This window comes from Budorcas taxicolor, chromosome 11 (genome assembly GCF_023091745.1).
Source record: "Budorcas taxicolor isolate Tak-1 chromosome 11, Takin1.1, whole genome shotgun sequence".
In the NCBI taxonomy this organism is placed as follows: Eukaryota; Metazoa; Chordata; class Mammalia; order Artiodactyla; family Bovidae; genus Budorcas; species Budorcas taxicolor.
In genome coordinates, this window is record NC_068920.1 from 134,714,054 (window position 1) to 134,738,331 (window position 24,278).

Sequence of the window (24,278 nt, forward strand, 5' to 3'; positions counted from 1 at the left end):
ACACCCAGAATGTTAAGTCAGGAGGCAGGGTTATCAGAAGTGAATCGGCTTGGCACCCGGTCTTGGCTGCTCTGACCTGTCCTGGTTCCCACACTGAGCCTGGTCCTGCCCGGGGCTGTGTTCAGCCATGTGACTGGGAAATGACCGCTGTGTTCTCCCTGTCCCTCACCCCACCCTGAGGAGGCCAGGGGCCCAGACTCTTGTGACAGGTCCCTTGGATGCCCCTGCGGCTGGCAGTGGGGGTGTGGAGGTGTTGGGCAAGCAAGCAGGCTAGCCCCAGAGAGGCCAACTCCTGTATGAGCTGGGCGTAAGGGAACCTGGGTGCCTCAGCTCTGCCACCTGCAGCCAGGCAGCCTTGGCCTCTCTGGCCCTCAGGCTCCTCTTCTGCAAAACAAGAAGACTGGACTGGATGAGGTCTAGAGTCCTGTGGAGCATTTCTGTGATAGAGGCTGGAAAATGCCTTCCCAAGAGACTCTGCTCTACATGACAGAAATGCCACCATTAGCACAACATTCTCTCTGGTTAGGCACTGGCCTCACAGGGCCTTTACAACACAAATATGACCTGGCGGGGAGCAGGTGAAGCTGTGAGTCTGCATCCGGGCCCCCATCCCATGTTACCGCGCTGATCCCTCTCCAGGAGCCTGAAGGGTCTGTTCTGCCACAAGTCCTGGGCAGGCCCAGAAAGCTGAGTGGGAAGGTGTAGGCTAGACAGAGCGTCTGAGCAGAGCCCCTTCTCAAGCCCATAGATACACACAGTTTCTGTGAGTTTTAAAGTGTCTTAACACACCTAGTCTTCAGCTGTCAGGATGGATTTCCATGCTTGGGTGACTTTGTTAAGTATAAAAATGGTTTATTATGGAATCACTTGAAACCACAGCCATTCTGAGCGCCCCAGGCCTCAGGAGCTATCTGGTCAACCTCTTACTCTACTCTGCTTTCATTCCTACCTGCCACTTTCTGCCCCCCACCACCCCCACCACCGTCCTTCATGCTCTGGGGAGGTCATGCTGGGCCACAGCCAGGGCAGGGCTCATGAGGCCAAAGTAGGGCTGCTCCCCTTCTCCCAAGGCTCCCAGCCCCTGCTGCCTAGCTCCATCTGGCCAGCTTTCCTGTCTCCCTGCAAACTCTCAGCACAAAATCAGAGAGGAGCTGAGGTGGGACTTTAGGAGGTACACACACGCGTGCACACACATGCTTTGACATGCATGTGACCCGTGACCCTGAGGACCATGGAGTCACCCCGTGGGGAGGGGTGTTGGGCAGATGGAAGGCCAGTGGAGCCCACGGCCCCAGGTGACGGGTCTGGTGGGACCTGTGTTGTTAAACTTGTGGGGAGATGCTTGTCTTGCCCGGAGTCTGAGCCAAGGATAGGTCCTGGGGACATGGTGCTGCCTCATGGCCGAGGAGCCAAGGGTTGCCCAGAGGGGCACAGCGGGATGTTGACCATGGCAGGGGCTGTCCAAGGACTGCTGCTCCTGCGATGCTCAGCTGGGGCTCTGTTCCCCCACATCCCCCACTCCCCCACTACTGGGGCCACCTATGGAGGGGAGTCAGCCACTGAGCAAAGGATCTGTGGGGAGTGGCTGGAGGTCCCTGGGGCCAGATGCCAGATGTTGTGAGCTGAACAACCATTCCCCCTGGCCACAGAGGAGCACATGGGGATGTTATGGAGGCTTTTTTGGGTGGTGGAGTTCAAGATCTGGAGGAGGCGAGGCCCCTGACAGTGAGGCCTCCTGCAGCTCCCTTGCACAGCAGGTTCATAGTCCACACTGGCATTCCTGGGTGGCCCAGGCAGCTGTGGGGACAGAGGGAGGCAAGTGGTCACTCTCCTTCCCTGACCATCAGACTATCTTGGGACAGGACCTCTGTGCTCCGTCGGCCTCTTCCCTCTGAGCAAGGAGCCCCTGGGAGGCATTACCCTTGAAGGGTGGTCCTGATCACCAGTGGGGAGCTGTCTCCTCCCTTGATGACAGTTCTGTCCCTGTCCTAAGCTGGCTCGTGGGCTCTGAGAGTCCCATTCCCCTCAGCCCCACAGAGTATCTGGGGAGCTGCTGGATAATCGGGGTCATGATGTGACCTTGGAGAGAAGGGCAGCAGGGCAGGAATGACAGCCTTGGCAGGGTGGGGCTGTGGCCTGACACTGGGGGCAGGAGCATGGGAGTGAGAGGTAGGCTGGAGATGTCCAGTGCACACAGGGCCCACAGGTTCTCTCAGGAGACTAAAACTTCCTGGGGTCACCTCCTCCCAATCAGGGGTATGTCCCCAGCATATGGGACGTAGGCTCTGCTCGACAGGTCTGGCAGATCTTGGCAGATGTGTTGGGAATGGCTTACCCCAGTGTTAGGATTTTTGTGACCCCACCATTAGCAATTCACACTTGCGGGATAAGAACTGCCCTCTTCAGAATTCAGGACAGAATCTAATCCACCCCCACACACCTCAGAGATCAGATGCATTCACTCTGCAAGCTGGATCTGGAACTGTTGGGGCAGTGGGGAGTGGGGGTAAACGTGCAGCAGGGATGAATGTGGATGGCACCCTGCTTCACTCAGGAGGGTGACCCTACCCAGGACTTGGGATGTGTGATTCTCTCTCTCTCTTCTGCTCTGTTCTCCCAAGAAAGGGTTAGCCTGCCACCCACAAATGCCCAGCTTCTCAGGGAAGGAGAGAGAAAGGCACATGGCTAGACTACTGCATTAACTCTACAGGGCTCCCCTGCATGCCAGGTCTGTGCCACTCAATTACAGAGATCCTTTTAGGTCCCCCCTGGAGAGGGGGCTGGAGTGAGAAGTCCAGCGTCTACACATGGGGCTTGTGAAAATCAACCTGCAGAAAATTTGTCCATCTGTTTTCATTTACTATGAAAAGAGGATAGAGCTCAAATGTGCTGGTGGCTCCAGCAGGCTTAGTGAGAGGAGAGAGAAGGTAGAATGCCAGGTCTCTGTCCCATTTGGTGAGATGCAGGGGCAATGCTCCTTTGGGGCTAGGTGTTGTCTCCCACACTTGTGGCAGGCAGGCAGGGCCCCTGCTGTCTCTAAAGAAGAACAGACCGGTCCCCTCTGAAGGGGCCTGCAGCCCACCAGGCCAGGGAGTGCAGCCAGTGCCCCTATTGGCACTAATGGGGGACCAATGGTCCCCCAGAGCTCCTTGGCTCCTGGGGGAAAAGTGAAGGGACTTCTTCATGAAAGGCAGACCTCAGTCCTGCTCACTGGGGTTGAGAAGTGACCCTTGACTCAGAAGCCTGCCTCCCCAGGACCCCACTAGGTCTTGTTCAGTCGCCAAGTCATGTCTGACCCTTTGCGATCCCATGGACTGCAGGACGCCAAGCTTCCCTGTCCCTCACCATCTCCCGGAGTTTGACCAAGTTTATGTCTAGGTCTAGTCTGCTCAAAACATCCTCCTTCCTTCCTGATACCTGGCGCTCAGTCCAGTCAGTCCTCTCCATTCAGTCCTGCTGGTGTTCACCCGCCAGCCTGGGTGCAGGTAGGGCTTGGTTGTTACACAGCACTAGGCTTCATGTTATCCAAAGACAGGGCTGCAGCTCCCTTTCCTGCTGGGCTTTCACCTGATTGTCAGGGGGACTCAGAGTAGGCATAGAAGGATGATTCGACAGCCTTGCCATCTTATCCTGGGCTTTGTGCTGAACTTCCCCATGGCCTCATGTGCTCTTTTCCCAGCCCCTCTGAGCCTCCTCCAGCCTTCACTCCAGTGGACACAGCCTCTCCTGGGTACGGGGGAGAGGGCTTGTCTCATCGGGGCAAGGGTTATATCTTTTCTTGGGTGGATTCTGTGGCCAGTTTACAAGCATTTCTAATATATGTGAACACACACACACACAAGCTCTGCGTCCCCTTTTCTTGCACACTTCTACACTGTCAACACTGAGATTTTACTTCCCCCTTCCGTACAAACTTTGTGCAGGAGTAGAAAGGATGGTTTAGTTCTTCCCTGGGTCAGAAAATGGGTGTTCACCCTCTTCCAACAACACAAGAGAAGATTCTACACATGGACATCACCAGATGGTCAACACTGAAATCAGACTGATTATATTCTTTGCAGCCAAAGATGGAGAAGCTCCATACAGTCAGCAAAAACAAGACCAGGAGCTGATTGTGGTTCAGATCCTGAACTCCTTATTGCCAAATTTAGACTTAAATTGAAGAAAGTAGGGAAAAACCATTAGACCATTCAGGTATGACCTAAATCAAATCCCTTATGATTATACAGTGGAAGTGAGAAATAGATTTAAGGGACTAGATCTGATAGAGTGCCTGATGAACTATGGATGGAGGTTCATAACATTGTATAGGAGACAGGGATCAAGACCATACTCATGGGACAGAAATGTGAAAAAGCAAAATGGCTGTCTGAGGAGGCCTTACAAATAGCTGTGAAAAGAAGAGAAGTGAAAAGCAAAGGAGAAAAGGAAAGATATAAGCATCTGAATGCAGAGTTCCAAAGAATAGCAAGGAGAGATAAGAAAGTCTCCCTCAAGATCAATGCAAAGAAATAGAGGAAAACAACAAAATGGGAAAGAATAGAGATCTCTTCAAGAAAATTAGAGATACCACGGGAACATTTTACGCAAAGATGGGCTCGATAAAGGACAGAAATGGTAGGGACCTAACAGAAGCAGAAGATATTAAGACGAGGCGGCAAGAATACACAGGAGAACTGTACAAAAAAGAGCTTCACGACCCAGATAATCACAATGGTGATAACCTAGAGCCAGACATTCTGGAATGTGAAGTCAAGTGGGCCTTAGGAAGCATCACTGAACAAAGCTAGTGGAGGTGATGGAATTCCAGTGGAGCTATCTCAAATCTGAAAGATGATGCTGTGAAAGTGTTGCACTCCATATGCCAGCAAATTTGGAACACTCAGCAGTGGCCACAGGACTGGAAAAGGTCAGTTTTCATTCCAATCCCAAAGAAAGGCAATGCCAAAGAATGCTCAATCTACTGCACAATTGCATACGCTGGTAAAGTAATGCTCAAAATTCTCCAAGCCAGGCTTCAGCAATGATGTTCAAGCTGGTTTTAGAAAAGGCAGAGGAACCAGAGATCAAATTGCCAACATCTGCTGGCTCGTGGAAAAAGGAAGAGAGTTCCAGAAAAACATCTATTTCTGCTTTATTGACTATGCCAAAGCCTTTGACTGTGTGGATCACAATCAACTGTGGAAAATTCTTCAAGAGACGGGAATACCAGACCACCTGACCTGCCTCTTGAGAAACCTATATGCAGATCAGGAAGCAACAGTTAGAACTGGACATGGAACAACAGACTGGTTCCAAACAGGAAAAGGAGTATGTCAAGGCTGTATATTGTCACCCTGCTTATTTAACTTCTATGCAGAGTACATCATGAGAAACGCTGGGCTGGAAGAAGCACAAGCTGGAATCAAGATTGCCAGGAGAAATATCAATAACCTCAGATATGCAGATGACACCACCTTATGGCAGAGGGTGAAGAGGAACTAAAAGGCCTCTTGATGAAAGTGAAAGAGGAGAGTGAAAAAGTTGGCTTAAAGCTCACCATTCAGAAAACGAAGATCATGGCATCTGGTCCCGTCACTTCATGGGAAACAGATGGAGAAACAGTGGAAACAGTGTCAGACTTTATTTTTTTGGGCTCCAAAATCACTGCAGATGGTGACTGCAGCCATGAAATTAAAAGACGCTTACTCCTTGGAAGGAAAGTTATGACCAACCTATTACTTTGCCAACAAAGTTCTGTCTAGTCAAGGCTATGGTTTTTCCAGTGGTCATGTATGGATGTGAAAGTTGGACTGTGAAGAAAGCTGAGCACCGAAGAATTGATCCTTTTGAACTGTGGTGTTGGAGAAGACTCTTGAGAGTCCCTTGGACTGCAAGGAGATACAACCAGTCCATTCTAAAGGAGATCAGTTCTGGGTGTTCATTGGAAGATGCTGAAACTGAACCTCCAGTACTTAGGCCACCTCATGCAAAGATTTGACTCATTGGAAAAGACCCTGATGCTGGGAGGGATTGGGGGCAGGAGGAGAAGGGGATGACAGAGGATGAGATGGCTGGATGGCATCACTGACTCAATGGACATGAGTTTGCGTGAACTCTGGGGGTTGATGATGGACAGGGAGGCCTGGCATGCTGTGATTCGTGGGGTTGCAAAGAGTTGGACACGACTGAGTAACTGAACTGAACTGAAGAGCACGAGGGCCTCAGTTTGAATGCCAGATCTACTGGTTACTTAGAATTCCCTTGCCTCAGTCCCTTCATCTGTAGAATGGGGGCACCTGCTCATCGGGTTCAATGGGGGTGGGGCTTGCAGGGTAACATTAAACATCTCAGCAGGTCTCCCTGTGGGCTGGGTCTCTTGCCCTTGTCAGAGGAAGGACTAGAGTTTGAAACTAAATAAGGGAAGATGAAGGGCAAAAGGCTGCTGCTAGTGGGGGTCGCTGACGGGGCTCTGAGCTGAGAAGGCTGGTCCAGAGGACACTCTGATACGTGGCTGTCCCGCTCCTGGTCCAACTGTCATCTTTATTAACTGCAAGCCTGAACATGACACCCCCAGGTTTAGAACAAGCCCTGTGAGCTGACTCCCGTCTTCCGCACTGCCTCGTCCCCTCCGTCTTCACCTTGCACTTGATGTTGCAGGGATACCTGCTAACCTGTGCTACCATCACCCCCTGCCATCCTGAGGCCCTGAGCTTGTCTGCCTGGCCAATTCCTCTCTGGGTTCAAAACCCAGGCCAGATGCCACCCCTATCCCAGGGGCCGTCTCCAAACTTCCCTCCCTTGTGGAGTCAGGCAATTGGCCTGGGAGCCAGCAACCCTCCTCTGCTGCCTTCACCCTGCGCTCCCAGCCGCACTTTACAGTTTCCTCCTCCCCAGACCGTGGTCTCCCCAAGGGCCAGCGCCCATCTCATCCAGTGGTTCCCTGTACCCAGGAGGGGCTCCTGCTTGCTTGCTGGGTGAAGAGTAGGGAATGACTGGGCTCCCCATGCCTGGTCTGTGGCTCCAGGTGAGGGCGTCGTACTGGAGTTGGGGCTGATGCTGAGATGGGTCCTCAGTGGGTTCAGAGCAAGGACTGCATCACCTGTGCCAGGCTAGAGGCCGGAAGGAGGCCAGCCAGAGCCCCCAGGCCTGGGGTCCCAGACAGCAGAGGGAGGGCCTCTGCCCCTGACAGGGCTTACCTAGGCCCTGGGGAAGGGCAGGGCCAGGGTGTCATGGCCCACAGAAGGCCCCCACACCTCTGTTAGTGCAGCTGTCTGAGAGGAAAGACCCTGCGTGGGGTTTGGCGGGTAGAGCCTTGCTCTCCTGCTGGGTCATTCTGTCTACTGCACACTAAGTCTCGGGGTGACAGACTCAAGGAGGCAGACGTGACATGGCAATGGCAGATGCTCCCTGACCACTAAGAACGTGAGATACTCGAGGATTTTACACGGCCCGGAAGGAAATCATCTTTCTATAGAGTCTGCTTTCCTCCCCCATGAAGGCATCTTCTGGCCTCTGTGGGCAGAAATAGTGATGTGTGCCCATGGTTAGGACGAGGGAATTTTTTTTTCTTGGCTGCATCTTGCAGGATCTTAGTTCCCCCACCAGGGGTTGAATCTGGGTCTCCGCAGTAAAAGTGCCAAGTCCTAACCACTAGAAAGTGAAGGTGTTCATTACTTAGTCCTGTTTGACTTGATTAGTTGTGTGTGACTCTTTGCGACTCCTTGGACTATAGCCTCTGCCCGTGGAATTCTCCAGGCAATAATACTGGAGTAGGTTGCCATTCCTTTCTCCAGGGGATCTTCCTGACCCGGGGATCAAAGAACCCAAGTCTCCTGTTTTACAGGCAGATTCTTTACCACCTGAGCCAGATGACCTTGGAATTTTCTGGCATTATGATTTTGAACTGCAGGGCATTTCTGGGTTCTGCTGTGGCCTCCTCTCCTGCTGAGTGACCCTCCTGTACGCTGAAGACTCAGCCCTGTCTCCCCAGACCTCAGATCTCTGGCTGCCTACCAGTCATCTCTACTTGGGTATCTTCAGGCTGCTGAAACTTGACAGGCCAAACACTCAATGCATCACCTCCCCCAGCTCGCCCCTGACCTTGGTCCGTGGACCTGTCTGTCTGTGCTTGCACTCAGGAAGCCCTGCCCATCCCCTCACCATCACCCTGTGAGAGCAGAAAGGAAACCTGAACATTATTTGAACCAACCTCCTGTTTTACAGATGAGAAAACCCTGAGGCCTGAGGGAGAGGACATGACCTGACTGGGGTCACAGGACAGAGTCAGGGGTAGAACCCAGGTCTCCTGGCTCCCAGCTCAGCTCAGCCCCTGCACCCAGCCTTTCTGGTTAGGGTCACTGAGGCCCGTCCTGCAGTTCTCCCATCTGAGAGTGGGCATCTCTGTTCCGCTTACCCTGACGGGCTCCACACCCTCAGAGCGAGCCCAGGGCCCTGGCCTGGAGGTCAGGGCCTGCCATGCCGTCCCACGCCATGCCGTCTCACCCTAGCTCACACTTGTCTCTGGGAGGGCCATCTTCTCATCCCCACTGCTCATGACTGTCTCTGTCCTCAGCTTGTTATTCCAGGCAACCCATCCTTTGCCTGAAACATTTTAAAACATTGTAGAACATTCTTTGCATTCCAGAACATTCCAAGCAACCCATCCTTGGCCTGGAATGTTCTTCTTCCTTCTTTTCGGTCTGTCCAAGAAGCCTTCACTACTTTGGGTTCCCACCTAGCCGTGTCTCTTCTCTGTCGTGTGTGAGCTTCTGGCTTTACATGTATGGTCTCTGACAATAGTCAAAGAGCTCCTGCACTCCCCTCGCCCACATCTTTCTAGCCCAGGGCTGGGCCATCGCTCAGTACCAAGCTGCCCCTGTATCCTGCCTCCTCTGTGCTCTCCAGCGATCTGGAGCAGGGACCAAGGCCGAGGATGCCGGTTCTGCAATCCAGCGGCCGGGTGCCGGCCACTGTCGGTTGAGAATTTGCCAAGAGTGGCCAGCACAAAGACCTCCCTTGGCCCGAAGAAGCCACTGGCTGTGCCCCTTCACCCAGAGCTCGTGCCCCAACCCCTGTGCTCGGTCAGAGAGAATCCAAGCACCAGGGGCGGGCGAGCCAAGCTATCCATGGGACTGGAAGTCACAAAGAGCCTGCCCGTTCCTGCATGGCCGGGGCCAGTGCGGCTGCGCGGGGCTCGCACGCCGGGCAGCTCAGCTCGAAGTGAAAGGACACAACAGATTGGAAAGGAGATGCCGGCCAGTGTGCCATCCTGGAACAAAACACAGTCACTCTGGGGTTAGTTGGCAAGTCCAAACACAGCAGTGGGAAGCAAGCAGAGGTCTGTCCTCCCACTCTGAGCACAGTCCTGGCTCAGCGTCCGCCCCGGAGAGGCTGCAAGGCAAAATGAGCAGCGGCATTAATCTGCTGATGGGTGAGAGAAACAGGAGCGTTACCCTGGGCTGGCCCCCTCGTCTGCTCTCCCTCACTAAGGCGCTAGAAGGTGGCCCCTGACTTCTTTGCAAGGGTATGAAGCAGACAAAGTAAAAAAAAAAAAAAAAAAAAATCAACATAATGGAAAAAAAAAAGATGCTCATGCACCATTAAGACTCATTCAGGTAGAAATAGCCGGGGCAGAGGGTAGGAGGGGAGGGGAGCAAAGGCTGAGAGAGACCGTGTTTAGGACACACCTGGTCTGTGCTCAGAAGGGCTGGCTTAGGCTCAGTGTACAAGTATCGAGACATGCAGCATGAATGAGGCTTTGGCTACAGGTCAGTTCTCCCTGACTTGGGCTGTTGGAAGAGTGGCCCCGTGGGTGCCTCGTGCTCCTCGGTGGGGGACAGTCTGGTCGATGTGCTGTCCTAGCATTAATTCACTGTCGACAGCAGCGGTGATGGTGCTGGGGGCCTGTGCTGGCCCAGTGGGAGCAGTGTGCAGCAGTCCCTTCGAGTGGAGTCTGCAGTCCTCCTAACCTCAGCGAGGGCTCGCGAGCCACTGAGAACGCAGGACCCTCAAGGGTGGGGTGGAATGTTGCCTACTGCTGGCAGAGGCCCCCCACCCCAGGGACCAGCAAAGCTGTGTGGGATGGGCTGGGGACAGTGGCTGCTCTGAGGCTGTGTGTGAGAGGGCACTGGGAGGAGGAGGGGGAGGAGAGATGGCTACTGGCTCTGTGACAGGGAGTCACGCTTCAGGAACCTGTAAGAGAGGGGAGGAGAAAAGCGACACAAAAGCGTCCTACAAAGGAACAGACCCGACCACAGCTGGAAGGAAGGCAAACCTTTGAATCAGGTCCTTGAAATACAAGCTGCAGGAAGCTAGAACATTTTGGTGGACTTCAAACTCTCTGCCTTCAACAACAATTTTCAGGTCTGTAAACGCTTTCGCTCTGCGCTGCTGGTTCAATTCCTTCAACATTTCTGCAGAACAGAGAAGACAGACAGGGCCAGGTTCCCATTAAGAGTTTTTTTTTTTTTATTAAAATTTTTTTTTCAAGAAGTAGAGAAATAGGAAAATACTTGATACTGTTTCTTGGCAAGACTGGCTCAAACACTGACAGTCAAAAGAAGTCACAAACAATGCGTAAACAAGCAGCAACTGGGAGGGGTTACATAATCAAAGGAATAACGGCTTTCAAAAGCAAAAGAAAAAAGAAAAAAAAAGTCCCAAACACAAAACAACAACAAAAAAACCCCAGAAACTAAAAAAACCAAACCCAGACTTGAAAGACTGGGAGAAAAGTTTCCATACCAACAATTGGAAACACAGAGAATACATCATCATAGACAACTGAAAACTGGGATTTAGCTACAGAACAAGTTCTCCAAATGCCAATGAGTGCCGATGTATCTGATACCAAGTAAAGCATGGCATTGTGATGTAAGATGGGCTGGATATGGTTCAAAGGAATAAAAACCACAAAACCTGCAAAAACAGTGTCCCTTACGTTAGATACTCACAGCCATGGCTGGGGCGAGCTTCTTGGGGAGGGGTCCCCAAGAAAGGAGGGGTGGAGTGGGGGCCTGATGAGCACCTCCTTTTCACACTTCCGGGACTGATGTGGGGGTTTGGGGGTGAGGGTGGGGAAGCAAGCCAGGGGCAAGGATAGTCGATACCTCCTCCCACTTCCTGAGTCATCCTCTCAGGACCCCCTCCCCTCACCTGGGTCTTCAGCACAGGAGAGCCTGGCTTGCAGCCCCAGGAGGTTCCAAGAAGTGGCCTTCCAGCCTGACGCACACCTACCTTTGCCTGGTGTCTTGGCCACCTGGGGCCGGCACAGAAAGCGCCCCAGGTGCTTGGGCTCCGAACATGGGCATGTCAGAAGCTTCTCCCAGACCCACTTCAAGGCTCAGAGGAGGGAAGGAGGAGAGCCTGACAACTATCCTGCTTAGTTTATATAAACACTCTCACTTGCAAAGTTAAAGCCTTCAGAGGAGCAACACTCCCACCAGCATTGCCCAGCCTGCCTGCCCCCCCCCGACCCGATCTCCTCCTGGATAGAGCCTGCCTGTAGCTTTCCTGGTTGCTGGACATCAGAGGTCCAGATTCTTGGGCTAGAATGACCTAGACTATTCAGCAGCTGAATGGGAAAGGATGGTCTGCAGAACTGAGCCCCATGCTCTAAGTCCCCCACTGGAACCTCGAGCCCCATGGGTGGGTCTTTGTAGCACCCTGGCTGGTGTTCTGGAATTACCCTCCAGTGGGCCCTGCTCCAGCCTGACCACTCATCTCTGTCCTCCTGGGCCATCATCAACTGCCTGCCAAGATACCTGCCGAGCCCAGCTCCGCTTCTGACACTCCTGTCTGTGGCCAAGGCCCTGTGCTTCCTGAGCCTCTGTTTCTATGTCTGTAAAATGGGGATGGAGGCTCCCTCTGTTCTAGTCCCAGAACTTGGTGAAGATCAGATGCTCACAATCAGGTATGGGCAAGAGTTTGTGGGCTTTGAGGTCAGCCAGACACTTCGAGAGGACACACTGGGAACTCATGGGGTGGGTACTGAGGTGCTCGGGCAATGCCAATTCACTGTCCCTCACCAAACCAACATCACGCTGAGCTGGGGTCACTGCAGGGCACCTACAGGAGCGTGTGTGTACTGGGGAGGGCGTTCATTTGCTGGGGACTCTAGAGGCTCCCATGGGTGTGCTCCAACCTGGAGCAAGGGAAACCAGCAGGGCGCAAAGCCCCAGGTGGAGGGCAAGGGGGACATAGTGAGGTGGATGCAGGGGACAGACACAAGGCCTGGGGAGAGACAGAGATGTGACGGGAGGACAGGAGGGGGTCAGATCTCAAAACCCTGTGAGCCAGCTTAACGCTCTGGGCAAAAGGAAGTCAGCAGGGGTTCTGTGCAGGGGGGTGGCCAGGGTGGATTCCAACGGTCATGGCAGAGGCAGGGTGCAGGGCAAGAAAGCACCCTGTGGAGAGAGAGCTGGGCTTCAGAGCCAGGACTGGGGGAGACCCTGAATTCTCTTATTGGTGTGTGATCTTGAGAAAGTTACCCAGACTCCCCAAAGCTTCCATGTCCCCGTCTGGTGAAGATTAATGGCACTATCCCATGGTCAGCTGTTAGCCCTGTGCTCAGCACATGCTAAACACTCAATGGTGCTAAGTTCGATGTTTTTGTTGATGGTGGTGATCACTCTGCAATCCAAGTGAGAAGTGACAAAGGCCTGAGCTGCAATGGTGACAGAAGGACCAGAAAAAAACACAAGTATTTAGGCCATGGGTGCCCTGGCTCCAGTATTTTGGTCATCTGATGCGAACAGACGACTCACTGGAAAAGTTCCTGATGCTGGGAAAGATCGAGGGCAGAAGAAGAAGGAGTCAGAGGATGAGATGGCTGGACAGCATCAGCGATGCAATGAACACGAACTTGGGCAAACTCCAGGAGATGAGGGACACGGAAGCCTGGCGTGCTGCCGTCTATGGGGGTCTCAAAGAATCGGACATGACTGGGTGCCTGAACAACCACCACGGCCATCAGTTCTGCAGGAACCATAACGGGGTTGGGGGGCATGAAGACCACTTCCCGCTGCTGGGGGGACCTCGGGAAGGGAGAGGGTGATGAATTCAGCTGTGGGGATAAGGTTAGTGCTGTGGGACACCTGGGGAGAGTTGGCAGTGGGGACCTGAATCATACGGCCTGCGGGGGTGGACCCGACTCAGGGAGAACCTGCAGGGTTGGGCTGGGTTAAGGCTGAACTGCTGTGTTCGCATCTCACATTAGCTCCACAAAGGGGCCCCAGCTGAATTCATTCCCAAACTGTGAACCAGATGGATGATGTCACCTTTTGGAGTGAAATCCCATGGGGAGATGGGGTGGGAGGTGTGGGGGGAGAAAGAGCTCTGGGGTGGAATTTCCGGTTCTTGTTCCAGCTTTGCCACTAATTGGCTGGGTGACCCTGGGCCAGTTGCTCCAGCTTTTGGCACTCAGTTCCCCCAAGCACCATGGGCACGTGCTCTGGTGGCCCCACTGGTCACTGCATCGAGAGATGGATACGGCCCAGACGCCTGCTGAGTTAACTGCGCTCAGGCGACGGGGAGAATGCAGGGCTAGCTGCACGGAATGCCATGCTTTCTGGGCCCAAAGCATTCTGATTGTTTTGGAAAATTTTCCTTCAAACTAAGTTCCCAGGGATGATTTCATCTGCAGTCCCAGCCCCAGCAGTGATGCCTGCTCCTCAGGCTGGATCTGAGAGGTGCTTGGAGAGCCAGGTCCTTGGAACTATAGGCGCTTCCTACCCTTGCTTTGTGGAAATCTGGTTTTAATAGCTGGGCAAGATTACTCAGTTTCAGGAGAATTTTTCAATTTATGAAAGGGCTCACTAGGGGAGTCCTTCTCACAGCAGGGCCCCGAGTGCATTGGAAGTATTGATCAGTCAGTACGTGCTTACTGCTGCTGGCTGAGTGCCCAGCTGAAGAGCGGGCATCTGGGGACATGGTGACTGAGGATCCATGGGAGGAAGCCAGCATGGGCTCTGGGCACAAGCTGACCCCCTGCCCACCCTGTCTTGGTAAAGGAAACCCCTTCATGTCCGAGGGGCTTGGAGGCCTGTGAGTTCCTGGAGAAGCCTTCAGACCAGCCACATGGTGCCCAGCTTGGGTGGTCTGCAGGCCTCAGGGCAGAGCCTGCCATGGGGTATGTCTTCAAATTGGATTCTGAGGATGGCAAGCAGAATATGACTCGACTTGTGAAGGAGGACAGGCCTTGACCTCAAGGTTCAGGCTGGCATCAGGAAATTGTTTCCTGGTCTTCTTGGCTTTGAGTGGGGACCCCACGCCCTTGCCTTGACCACCCAAGTGGCTCCCCTGTGCCCTCCATCTTGCCCCTCCTTGGGAAACTCCCTCAGCTCAGACCACCCAGAAGAAAGCACAGGCCCATCCGTTCACTAGGCTTCTCCCTCACTCCTCCCTTCCCCTCCCACCCAGTCCTGCCTCTTTTACCACCCAGAAATCTCTGCACTGATTCACTTCTTGTCCCATTCACATCAGCGCCCTATCGGAGCTGCCATCCTCTCTTACCTGAGCCCCTGCAACAGCCTCCAAGTCTGTCTACTCTTTTCTGACCTGTTCCCCCTCCAAGCCCCCTCCACACAGCAGCCTGACAATCAGCCTCTGCTTAAGTAAAATTTTCATGGCTTAGCCGTGGGAGCCAGACCCTCTGTGATGTCTCCCTGGCCCACACCCAGCTCCTCCCCTCTCCATGAGCCCTTCACTCCCAACCGAAGCCTCAATGAACTCCAGGCAGGTCCCCCTCCATTCTTTACTCGTCTCTTTGCCTCTCTGCTCAGGTCTTTCTTCCTCCCTGCTTCTTTGGGCTAATCATCATTTTATCTTGCAATACCAGTTAAGGCATTATTTTTGTCCCAGGCCTCATTGCCTCTTTCCCCTATTCCCTCCAGATTTCTTGGCCCTCCACTGTCCTTGGCATCCTGTGCTTACTTCTTTAGAGCACAGTATGTGTTGTAATTATTTATTTACCTGGATGTCTCCTGCACAGGATTGTATCTTATCTTCAACACTTAGCACACGGCCTGACATATGTATACAGCCAGTGTGCTAGACTGCAAAAATTCTTTGCAGCCCCTTCCATCAAAGGGTAGAGTTATTTGCCCCACCCTTTGAATCTTGACTGGACTTGTGACTTGTTTCAGACCCGAAAACTTGGTTGAAAGGACCCTCTGTGAGGGTGAGCCACAGCCTCAAGGGGCTTTGCTTATGTTTTTTGGGAATTCACGCCCCCACCACCATTTGATCACTCCTGGGCTACTTTTATTGGAGGATGAGAGAACACGTGCAGCAGAGGTGAGCCCTCGCAGATGAGCCATTTAGACCCGCCAGCCCCTGTCAAGATCAGCTGAGTCTGACCCAGGACACCTGAGCCCAACCCAAACAGCGCTGTGCTTATTGTGCTTAGTCGATCGGTCATGTCTGACCCCTTGCAACTCCATGGACTGTAGCCCTCTGTCCATGGGGATTCTCCAGGCAAGAATACTGGAGTGGGTTGTCCTGCCCTCCTCCCAGGGATCAAATCCAGGTTTCCCGAATTGCAGGTGAATTCTTTACTGTCTGAGCCACCAGGGAAGTGGTTGTTGTTTTAAGGCACTAAATCTTAGAATTATTTGTTATGCAGCAACACACCTAACTGATATGGAGGCATGAATAGATGATGAACTCAAATGCTCAGAGAACTTCCTTTGTGTCCGTTTCTCCTTTGCTGGTTCCATTTGAAGTTCATTCTTTCCACTGTTGTTGTAAAATTACCGTCTTTACCATTTTTAAGTTCAGCCGTGTTAAACACAGTTTATTACTCTACATTATACGTTTACTGTTATATATTATACATTTTACTGCTGTGCAAGTTTTATCTTGCTAAACTGAAATTCTGTACCCCTTAAAAACAACTTCCTGTTCTCCTCTTTCCACATCCTTCTGTCTCTACAAACTTGACTACTGTAGGTATCTCCTATAAATGGAATCGTGCAGTATCTGTCTTTTTGTGGCTGACTTATTTCACTTAGCACAGTGTCCTCAGAGCTCATCCATGTTGTGGCATGTGTGAAAATGTCCTGCCTTTCTGTGGGAAGAACAGACAGTCTTCTTTTCTTCCTTTTTAAATTTTTTTTTTTTTTTTTTTTGACTGTGCCTCTTGGCTTGTGGAATCTTAGTTCCCCAACCAGGTATTGAATCATTGTATGAACTGACCACCTTTTGCTTATCCATCCATCTGTCAGTGGACCTCTGGGTTGCTTCTTTCTTTGAACTGCTGTGAAAGGTACTACTGTGAGGCTAATTCTTTTTTTTTTTTTTTTTTTTTGAAACCAAGCATTTATTTATTTTTAAACTTAAAAAAATAATTAATTTAAGATACCTAGTCACAGACATCTCTAAATTCCTTGTCTCAAACTTCATTTAACTTGATTAGGGTAACCCAGCTCTATGAATCCAGCAGCCAGTGGCATCAGAGAGAAAGGAGACTGCAGACCCTGGGAAGGGTCTGCCTGGGGCTGGAGGCTTTGCTTGTTTGTGTGTGTTTTTTGTAATGGAGGGAGCTTTATTTATTTCTTTAATTTATATGTTGCACTGCACGACTTGTGGGATCTTAGTTCCCTGACCAAGGATTGAACTCAGGCCGTCAGCAGTGAGAGCTTGGAGTCCTAGCCACTGGATCACCAGGGAATTCCCTGGATGCTTTGCTTAGAGGAGAGTGAAGCCACAAACAGAACCAAGATTGGAGATGAAGTTGCAGCCAAACTTCTGCATATTTTTCACCAAACGACACAAGTTATTTGTCAGAGACGAATGGGCTTGTTCCAGCTGGACTGGAAGGGCTGTCTGAGGTGGTAATAAGGAGGAAGAGATGTCAAATATTAAAAGGCAACAAATTTCAGTGGCTTTGCAGTAGAGAAGTCCATTAACTCAGAGCCCCGAGAAAGGTTGTGCAGCCAAATAATTTTTTTCAGAGCTCAAGTAAGAACCCAGCTAGGTGATAAATACACCCAATCCCATTGGTCTTTATGACACATATTTGATAAAGGATCTGAAACAATTATAAACTCAGAGCAGTTGTGAAATATACTGAGAAAGCCCAGCAAAGGCTGTGTCACGCACACCCAGCGGATAATTTATTCAGGAGCAGGAGCCCGACAAATGTTGACACCGTGGGGACAAATGGTGGCTTTACACAAACACAGCCTCCTGCTGCTTCTTTCACAGGCAGTCAGGGAGTGGCTGGGCTGCCAAGCGGGACACTGCTCTTTCACTTCCTCCCTCCCCCACCATCACATATACACATCTCCGCCTTCTTTTACAAAGAAGAACTGGGCTCAGAATCAGTCTTGAGAGCCAGCTGGGCTCCAGCTTCCTGGTAAGATGGAATAAAACCTGTGGGCTGCACGCCCAGCCTGAGTCGGAAGGATAGGCCTTCTCCTGGGGAGTCACGCCATCTTAGCCCCACCATCCCGAGGGCAACCCCTCCCAGGAAACGGGGTTCTCTAGAGAAGGCTTCCTGCCTGACTCACTGTTTTAGCCAGGTTGTCTGGTTGTCCAAATGGAAATTCCTGCCATTTACCTGAAAGGGAACAAAAGCCCTAAGAGCAGTCACCACCTCCCAGCAGCCTGCCTTTTCCAAGTTGTCCAACCCTGGGTGACAGACCTATTTCTCAAGCAGTGACAAAGGCACCCAAGGTCCTTTCTGTCCCTACAGCCCCTGCCCCAAGGCTGCGCGCTAGTGGGTGTTGATTAAGCCTTTACTGGGCAGAATGAAGGTTACCTTCCTGTTGGAACATCCTCATGGCCTCTAAGAAGATGTAAAAATCATCAAAACTTTTCCCCTTAAAATTTCCGGAAGCCCTCCTAAAGCTGACAGGGACATCCCCTTCTCTTCCTCTGTCTCTCAGATTCGAGGACCGACCAGAGGCAGCTGCCAGCCTGGCTGTGGGGGAAGCATGACTGGGAGACTTAGGTCAAGCCACAGAATCACCACTGCCCTGTGACCTTGAGGAAGGGCTCTTTCCTCATCTAGAGACCCACCTAGGCAAGGAATGCCTGATCCCTCATTGCTGAACTCCTCCCAGTGACCCCCAGAGCCTTCTAGGACCTGTTCTTAATCTTTGTTTGTAGCATCACTCTCTTTTATTTATGTTCCCCACACCCCTCAGCTCTCTCTCTGAATTCATGCCCACTATGTCCTGTTCCTTCATTTTGGTTGTTTCTTTCTGCCCCTTTGGCCAAGTGTCCCCCAACACTTGTTTTCTTAAGGTTTCATCCACCCCTTAAGCCTCAGCTTAACTTCCTTTCCTTAAGAATTCTAACCCAGTTCTCTGATAACAGACCCCTCCAGGAGACTTTATTGGTGACTCAATTGCAGTAGAGATTCCTGGCTGCCTAATTCCAGAGGAATGTCTGCCTGTCTGTCTCCTTTCTAGGGAGTGATCTCCCAGAGTGCTTGTTTCTCTGCAGCCCCTATACCCCTTGAACATTTGACACCACGTTTTGCACGAAAAGTTCCTTTCTGATTGGAATTCAGGGCGTGTTATAGACCAGATGCAGACATGTTCTGGGTGGTAAGAATAGCTTCCCCAAAACATGATCCAAAAGAACCATTTGAAATGTCACACTTCTGTGGAATCAAAGGGAAAGAATGTGACAACCAAGCCCCTTCTAACTTCAGGAGACATGAGTGTTAATAATAATGGTGATGACCCCACACTTTGTATGGCATCTCTGGCTGCACAAGCGTGACTGCACTCACTAGCTCCTCCTCAGGGAAGGGTTTGTTTTTTCTGTCCAGCTCCTATGGCTTTGAAGAGCCTTAAAGGCCCTCCTGGGAACACTGGACTAGCCCACCAGCTCTGTTGAGCACAGGTGCAGCCTGGAATCCTCAGAACAGGGGCTTTCACACACAGTGGCCAGAGAGAGGAGTCCCCTCTCAATATTCCAGGGTCCCATCTGCCCACATGTAGGCCAATAACTTCACTAACTGCTCTGGCCTGAGACCTGGGCGTAAGAGTCAAAGGGAACGGCATTTTGTTTGGGGAGGGATGAAGGAAGGCGGGGTGGGGAGCAGAGTGTTAGAATCCCAGCACCAGCTTGAGGAGACTTGCCAGAAGGCTGCAGAAGTGGGGGCAGAGCTTTGGCTGAGCAGGGAAGGCCACTGGGCAAACCCTGAGGCTGCATTTGGAGGAAGGTGCCTGGTTGGGTCGACACTGGCAGCTGTTAGTTCTTCTTGTCCTGCTAAAGAAGGTTCTACCTGGCTCCTTCCCCTGCTTCAAGGAAGCCAAGGGGGCGATGGGAATACTCTGAGCAGGAGAGGATGAAAAGGTCATGGAAGGAGGGAGGAGTCAGAGAGACCTTGGATGGAGGCCAGGGCTTAGGAGAGTTGGGTGAGAAATGAGGTCAAGAGCAGAGTGCAGAGAGCTCGGCCGGGAGCTGGAGCGGGGACGGCCGATGTGCAGTGAATTAAGATCCATGTGAGTCAAGTCAGGATGCTGAAAGTGGGGTTCCCAAGGGCCTGGTGGGAGCCCAAGGCTGATGATCTGAGAGCAGCCAGGGGTCAGGGGTTTTGGAGGGAAGGTGGCCCCCTCAAGGAGCTAGAACTTGGTTAGAATTCCCTTAGGGATGTGGGCACTGGGAGCAGCCTTGGTCCTTGGGACTAGGGGAGGACAAGACTGGGTCTGGCAGCAGGGACACAGTTGAAACAGATGTCTGGGGCTGGGGCTGGGGAACACTCTCCTCTCTCGGTACTCTTACAGTTCTCTGTGTCCCTGTGAACTGGGTTCTGCCTACAGTGTATTTAGAGACAGCTTCTTTTCCATCAGAGAGTAGATTCCTGGAAGGTGGGGGTGGGTCTCTGCTACAGAAACTAGAGTCAAGAGGCCAGGACAGATAGGGACCAAGTGAACGAACCAAGTTCAGCACCTTGGAGAGCTCCAAGTGCCCCGGGGTGCTGGCAGTAGTGGGCAGGGCTTTAGAGAGGTTAGGGGCACCCTGGAGCAGGAGACTGGGTCCACAGTTGAATGAGGCTGAGACATGGATGTCCGTTTTGGAGGCAGACTCTGGGAACTTCAGATACCTTGTGTCTGTTTGGCTTACTTATTTATCTATTAAACAGGTGTTTGTCTCCCGTGGGCTGGTCACTTGGTGGGGTCCCCAGGACATATGTGAATGCACATGTTTGCAGATCTGGGGAGCTCACTGTAACAGGGGACACACTAAATAACTGTAATGCTGGGTGAGCAGGCTTAGAGGGGCAAGCACTGGGCAGGGGACACATAGGAGGGGGCTGACTCTGCTCCGTGGAGAGCAGAAAGGCTTCCATGGGGCTGGTGATGGTGAAGGAGCTGACCAGGTGGGCTGCAGGGGCAAGGTGTGAACCACAGGGATATGGATGTGTGTGTTTAAGTGTGTTAAGTATGTGGGCGTGAATGTATGGTGTGTGTGAGCATATGATGTGTGTATGAGCATGCCTGTATGTGTACGAGCATATGTGTGTGTGTGAATGCGTATGTTTGAGTATGCAGTGTGAGAAGCAGGCAGGCCTGTACCAAGCTGTGAAAGAAATAAAGCCTCCCCAGGTCTTTATCCCAGAGAAGTCTGGATGCCATGGTGGGTTTTACGAGAGGGAATGAGAGCATCAGCCTTGTCTCTTACACTTAAAAAGGCTGCTCAGACTCAACCAGGAGGGGTCTTGCCCTTCACCTTTGGGCCCAGCTACTTCACAATGTGCCCGCCCCTGTCACCCCTGGCCTTTTGCCCACCAGCAGCCTTTCCCTTCTTCCTGACAGCCACTCTGCTCTTCCAACACTTTCTGATGCCCTTCCCCTGAATTTCCCCAGGCACATAGTCAACTGGCCAAAGCACATTGGTCCGGTACCTTCAAGGTGCAGGGTACTAGGCTGAGGGCCAGGCTCAGGGGTGGGAGCTGCAGTAGCTGAGCGGGTGAGGCAGTAGCTGAGCCAGACTATCCCTGTCTTGGGGGAGGGTGAGACTCAGTGGGGACACAAGGCACCCATGGTAAGGAGCTGGAGAAGAGCTCCATACACACTCAGCCGTGGTGCTGAAGGCTGACTGAGGAGGGAGTGCTGGGCGCCCCCAGGACGACCAGACAGAGCAGGGCGTGGTGGGTGATGGCTGGCTATGTCATTGTGGAGAACCAAAGGCACACGAGGAGGGGTATTCCTCTTAACCTGCTAGCTCACAGTCTAACACACATTTACAGAGAACCTATTATGTGCCAGACCCTGGACTATGAAGATGAAACCAGTTTCCATCACCAAGGATAGGGGTGGGAGACATTGCAGTGGACATATGTCAGTTTGGTTGCTTGGCATTGGAGCCCCCTTTCTATTGGGGAGAGCCCCACCCTGGGTGGGGAACTGGACTTTGTCCCCATGGGAGTGGAGTGGAGGTGGGTGCCTGGCAGCCGGCATGTCACCATGAGTCCTGGGCTCGGCCGGTCTGAGGCTCGTGCCCTGGACTTGGAGCTTCCAGAGAGGCGTGTAGGGCCTGCCAGCCATAACTATAGTGGTGGTGACTGTTTGGGCTGGTAGGTCAGTGGCACTTGAGCACCGGGGGTAGGCGAGATGGTGCCAGTGCAGAGTTCCAAGCAGAGTGGCGGGATGACTGCTCAGCCTTGAATGAATCCCTGCTCTGCTGAACTCCATCAGAGCTGCAGTCTGTGGCTGGCGTCCCAGGACCCCAGGTGGGACAGACATGAATGCATCTGTGTTACACTGTGTGGTGAACGCTCCTTCCGCTGAGCTCCCCGGGGTGTGTGGGGAGCATGGGGTACCAGCGGGGAGGGGATCTGTCTGTGCAGGGGCCTGGAGCCCTGTATTAGTGCATGGCAGGGGCAGCTGGCAGTCAAGTAGGGCTGGAGCAGGGGTTGGGGACAGGCAGGATGGAGGCTGGAGTGCAATGCAGCCACAGTTCCCATGACAGGCTTGATAAATTGTGCTTAGAACCTGTAGACTGTGGGCCTGGGAGGGAAATTTCAAAAAGTGACCCCAGTCACCTGGGGCACAGAGGGTTGAGATGGAAGGGGACAAATGACTGGAGACCCTGCCCCGAGGCGTGCTGCTGTGGGTGAGTGGAGGGTGAGGCCCGGCCTAGAGCCTGGAGGATGGTGGAGAGGCCCTGAGGTCTGCAGGGGAAGCAGAATCACAGGACTTGGAGAGTCCATGGCGGGCTGGGGCCCCGGAGAGGGTTTCTGAGTACAGGCCCTGCCTTTGGTGCTCTACGGTCCCCTACCTCCGGGCGAGGCCTGGGACATGACATTCAGAAACCAGGGGCTGGCTGCTGCTTCCATTCCTTCTGCATCGTTAGACCAACCCCTCAAACAGTGGGTCCCCAGGCCTTGCCTCTGGGGCTCCAAGGACAGAGACCCTCTTCTGAGGAGAAGCCACCAGCCTGTGCTCTCTTCTGGGCTCTGTGACCATTTTACAGCTTCCTGATTTACCATTCATTGTTTTAGGGGCAAGATGTCAGCTTTCTGAATACCTGTGAGAACCTAGAGCGGGGCCATGCCAGAGAATTTGAATAAAAAGATGTCAATACTGAACATGCCCCCAAATAGATATGAACTCAGAGCTCAACTAAGGCACCCAGGGAGCTGATGGCAGCAGCCACCACACCCTCCAACACAGCTCAGCCTCCAGCAAAGAAGATGCGACTCCAGGTGCCAGGTCTGAAAAATGCGCTACCATGCATGCCAGATTTCCTCAACTGGGGCAAAAGTGAGGAGTGCTCTCGACCCAGTGGGCAGCCCAGGGCAGGAGGGCCTACAAGGAGCCCTGCTTCCCTCCTTCACTGCCCTGGACTCTCAGAAGGGCCTCGCCTCTTCACCTTGACCGGCCACCATGACTGGCCACCATGACGGCCCCATCCTCTTTTACCCAGAGACCCCGCTGACCTGCCTTCCACCAGGCTCCAGGGAAGCCTGGGTGAGACAGCTGTTAGTGTGGGTGAGCAAAGGGGCTGGGGGGGGCGGTGGAGAGGAGAGTGAGGGGGCCCCAGAGCTTCTGCACTCAACACCACGGACCCTAGGGGAGGGCATTATTTGCAAACAGAAGAGTGGACCTGAGTGAGGAAATGAGATCTCAAATAAGGAATGTAGAGCCCAACAACCAGACAGCAGTCCCAAGGCCTACATTATCATGTGTGGGGACATTCCAGAGAACCTCACTCGGCTGTAAGCTTCCTGGAGGCGATTCTTCAGGAAGGTCCAGCCAGCTTGGGCTTTGGGATAGTCGGCCACCTGCCCGAGGAAGGGACAGGATGGCACAGAGAAGGGGTGGGACGAGGTACTGGGGAGCACGGGGCACCGGTAAGGAGAAAGGGACAGACAGCCCTCCCTCACATGCTTTAGCAAAAGCCAGTATTTCCCAAGAATTCTGAGAGCCACAGTCCCAGCAAATAAATCAATAGTTTAAAAGGATTTGTGAGAATTAGTGAACCGGAGCTGGGAGCACAATCAGTTCAGTTACCCAGGTAAAGAAGGAAATGAAACGGAAACCCCAGATGCCAGGGGCTAATGACAGCTCAGAGCTCTGTGAATCACATCACAGGAGAAGAGAATTCACAGCCATGGAGGACTTGGGGCGAGGAGGCAGGGGAGGAGTGAGTGTGCACGCACGTGTGTGTGTGTGTGTGGGGGGGGGGGGATGGGGACCCCTCTCTGCCCCAAGTGTGTCCTGTACAATTTTGTTGCAGGGGTGTCCCTCTGTGGCCATCTGCCCCTGGGTCTCCATCTGTGCTCACCCATCCCGAGGGCCTGGCCAAGGTCAGGTCTGGGGCAACACCTCAAGCCTGTCATCTCAGGGGAGGTGAAAGCCTAAGCCGTAGTTCAGCTTCTCCTATTGCAAATGGTCTTTAATTGCCACCATCATTCTAGGAAAATTAGGAAATAAACCTAAAAGTAGAAAGTGGGGCAGTGCCCTCCAGGTGAGCAGGTGCCAGTTGCAGGGCCAGAGGGTCAGGTCTGCCTTAGGGTGCCCGAGCTAGCCCAGGTGTCACACCTGGGAGGCATCATGGCCACTGGGGAGGAGAGAGCTCCCAGTCCTGCCTCAGGTGGGCCCACTCTTGGTGCCCTGTCTACCAGCCATGTGTCCTGCACACCTGTCCCTCACACTGGCTGGTGGGGTCCTGGGTGCACCCCAGCCCAGAGGGTCCCCAGAAGGGTCTCCAGATGGGCCCTCCTGACACCTGCTTTGATCCCACTTCCTTCTTGCTAGCTCAGGCTTCTCCCTTGCCAGTCCCTCCCTCTTCTGTAGTGATCTTCACCCGATGAAGTCTTTCTCTGATTAGAC

At 52.8% G+C, this 24,278-nt stretch overlaps 1 protein-coding gene across 7 annotated transcripts in view; it reads right to left on the bottom strand.

The window, feature by feature from the left end:
• The window catches only part of KLHL29 (kelch like family member 29), a 240,826-nt gene that overhangs the window by 17,694 nt on the left and 198,854 nt on the right, over positions 1 to 24,278 (bottom strand). For 6 of the 7 annotated variants that reach the window (XM_052648417.1, XM_052648420.1, XM_052648416.1 and 3 more), the window contains one exon: positions 10,256 to 10,394. The exons of the other annotated variant lie outside the window; for it this stretch is intronic. In XM_052648417.1, the coding sequence (XP_052504377.1) occupies positions 10,256 to 10,394 (139 nt within the window). The remainder of the gene's footprint in view (positions 1 to 10,255; positions 10,395 to 24,278) is intronic. 7 annotated transcript variants of the gene reach the window in all.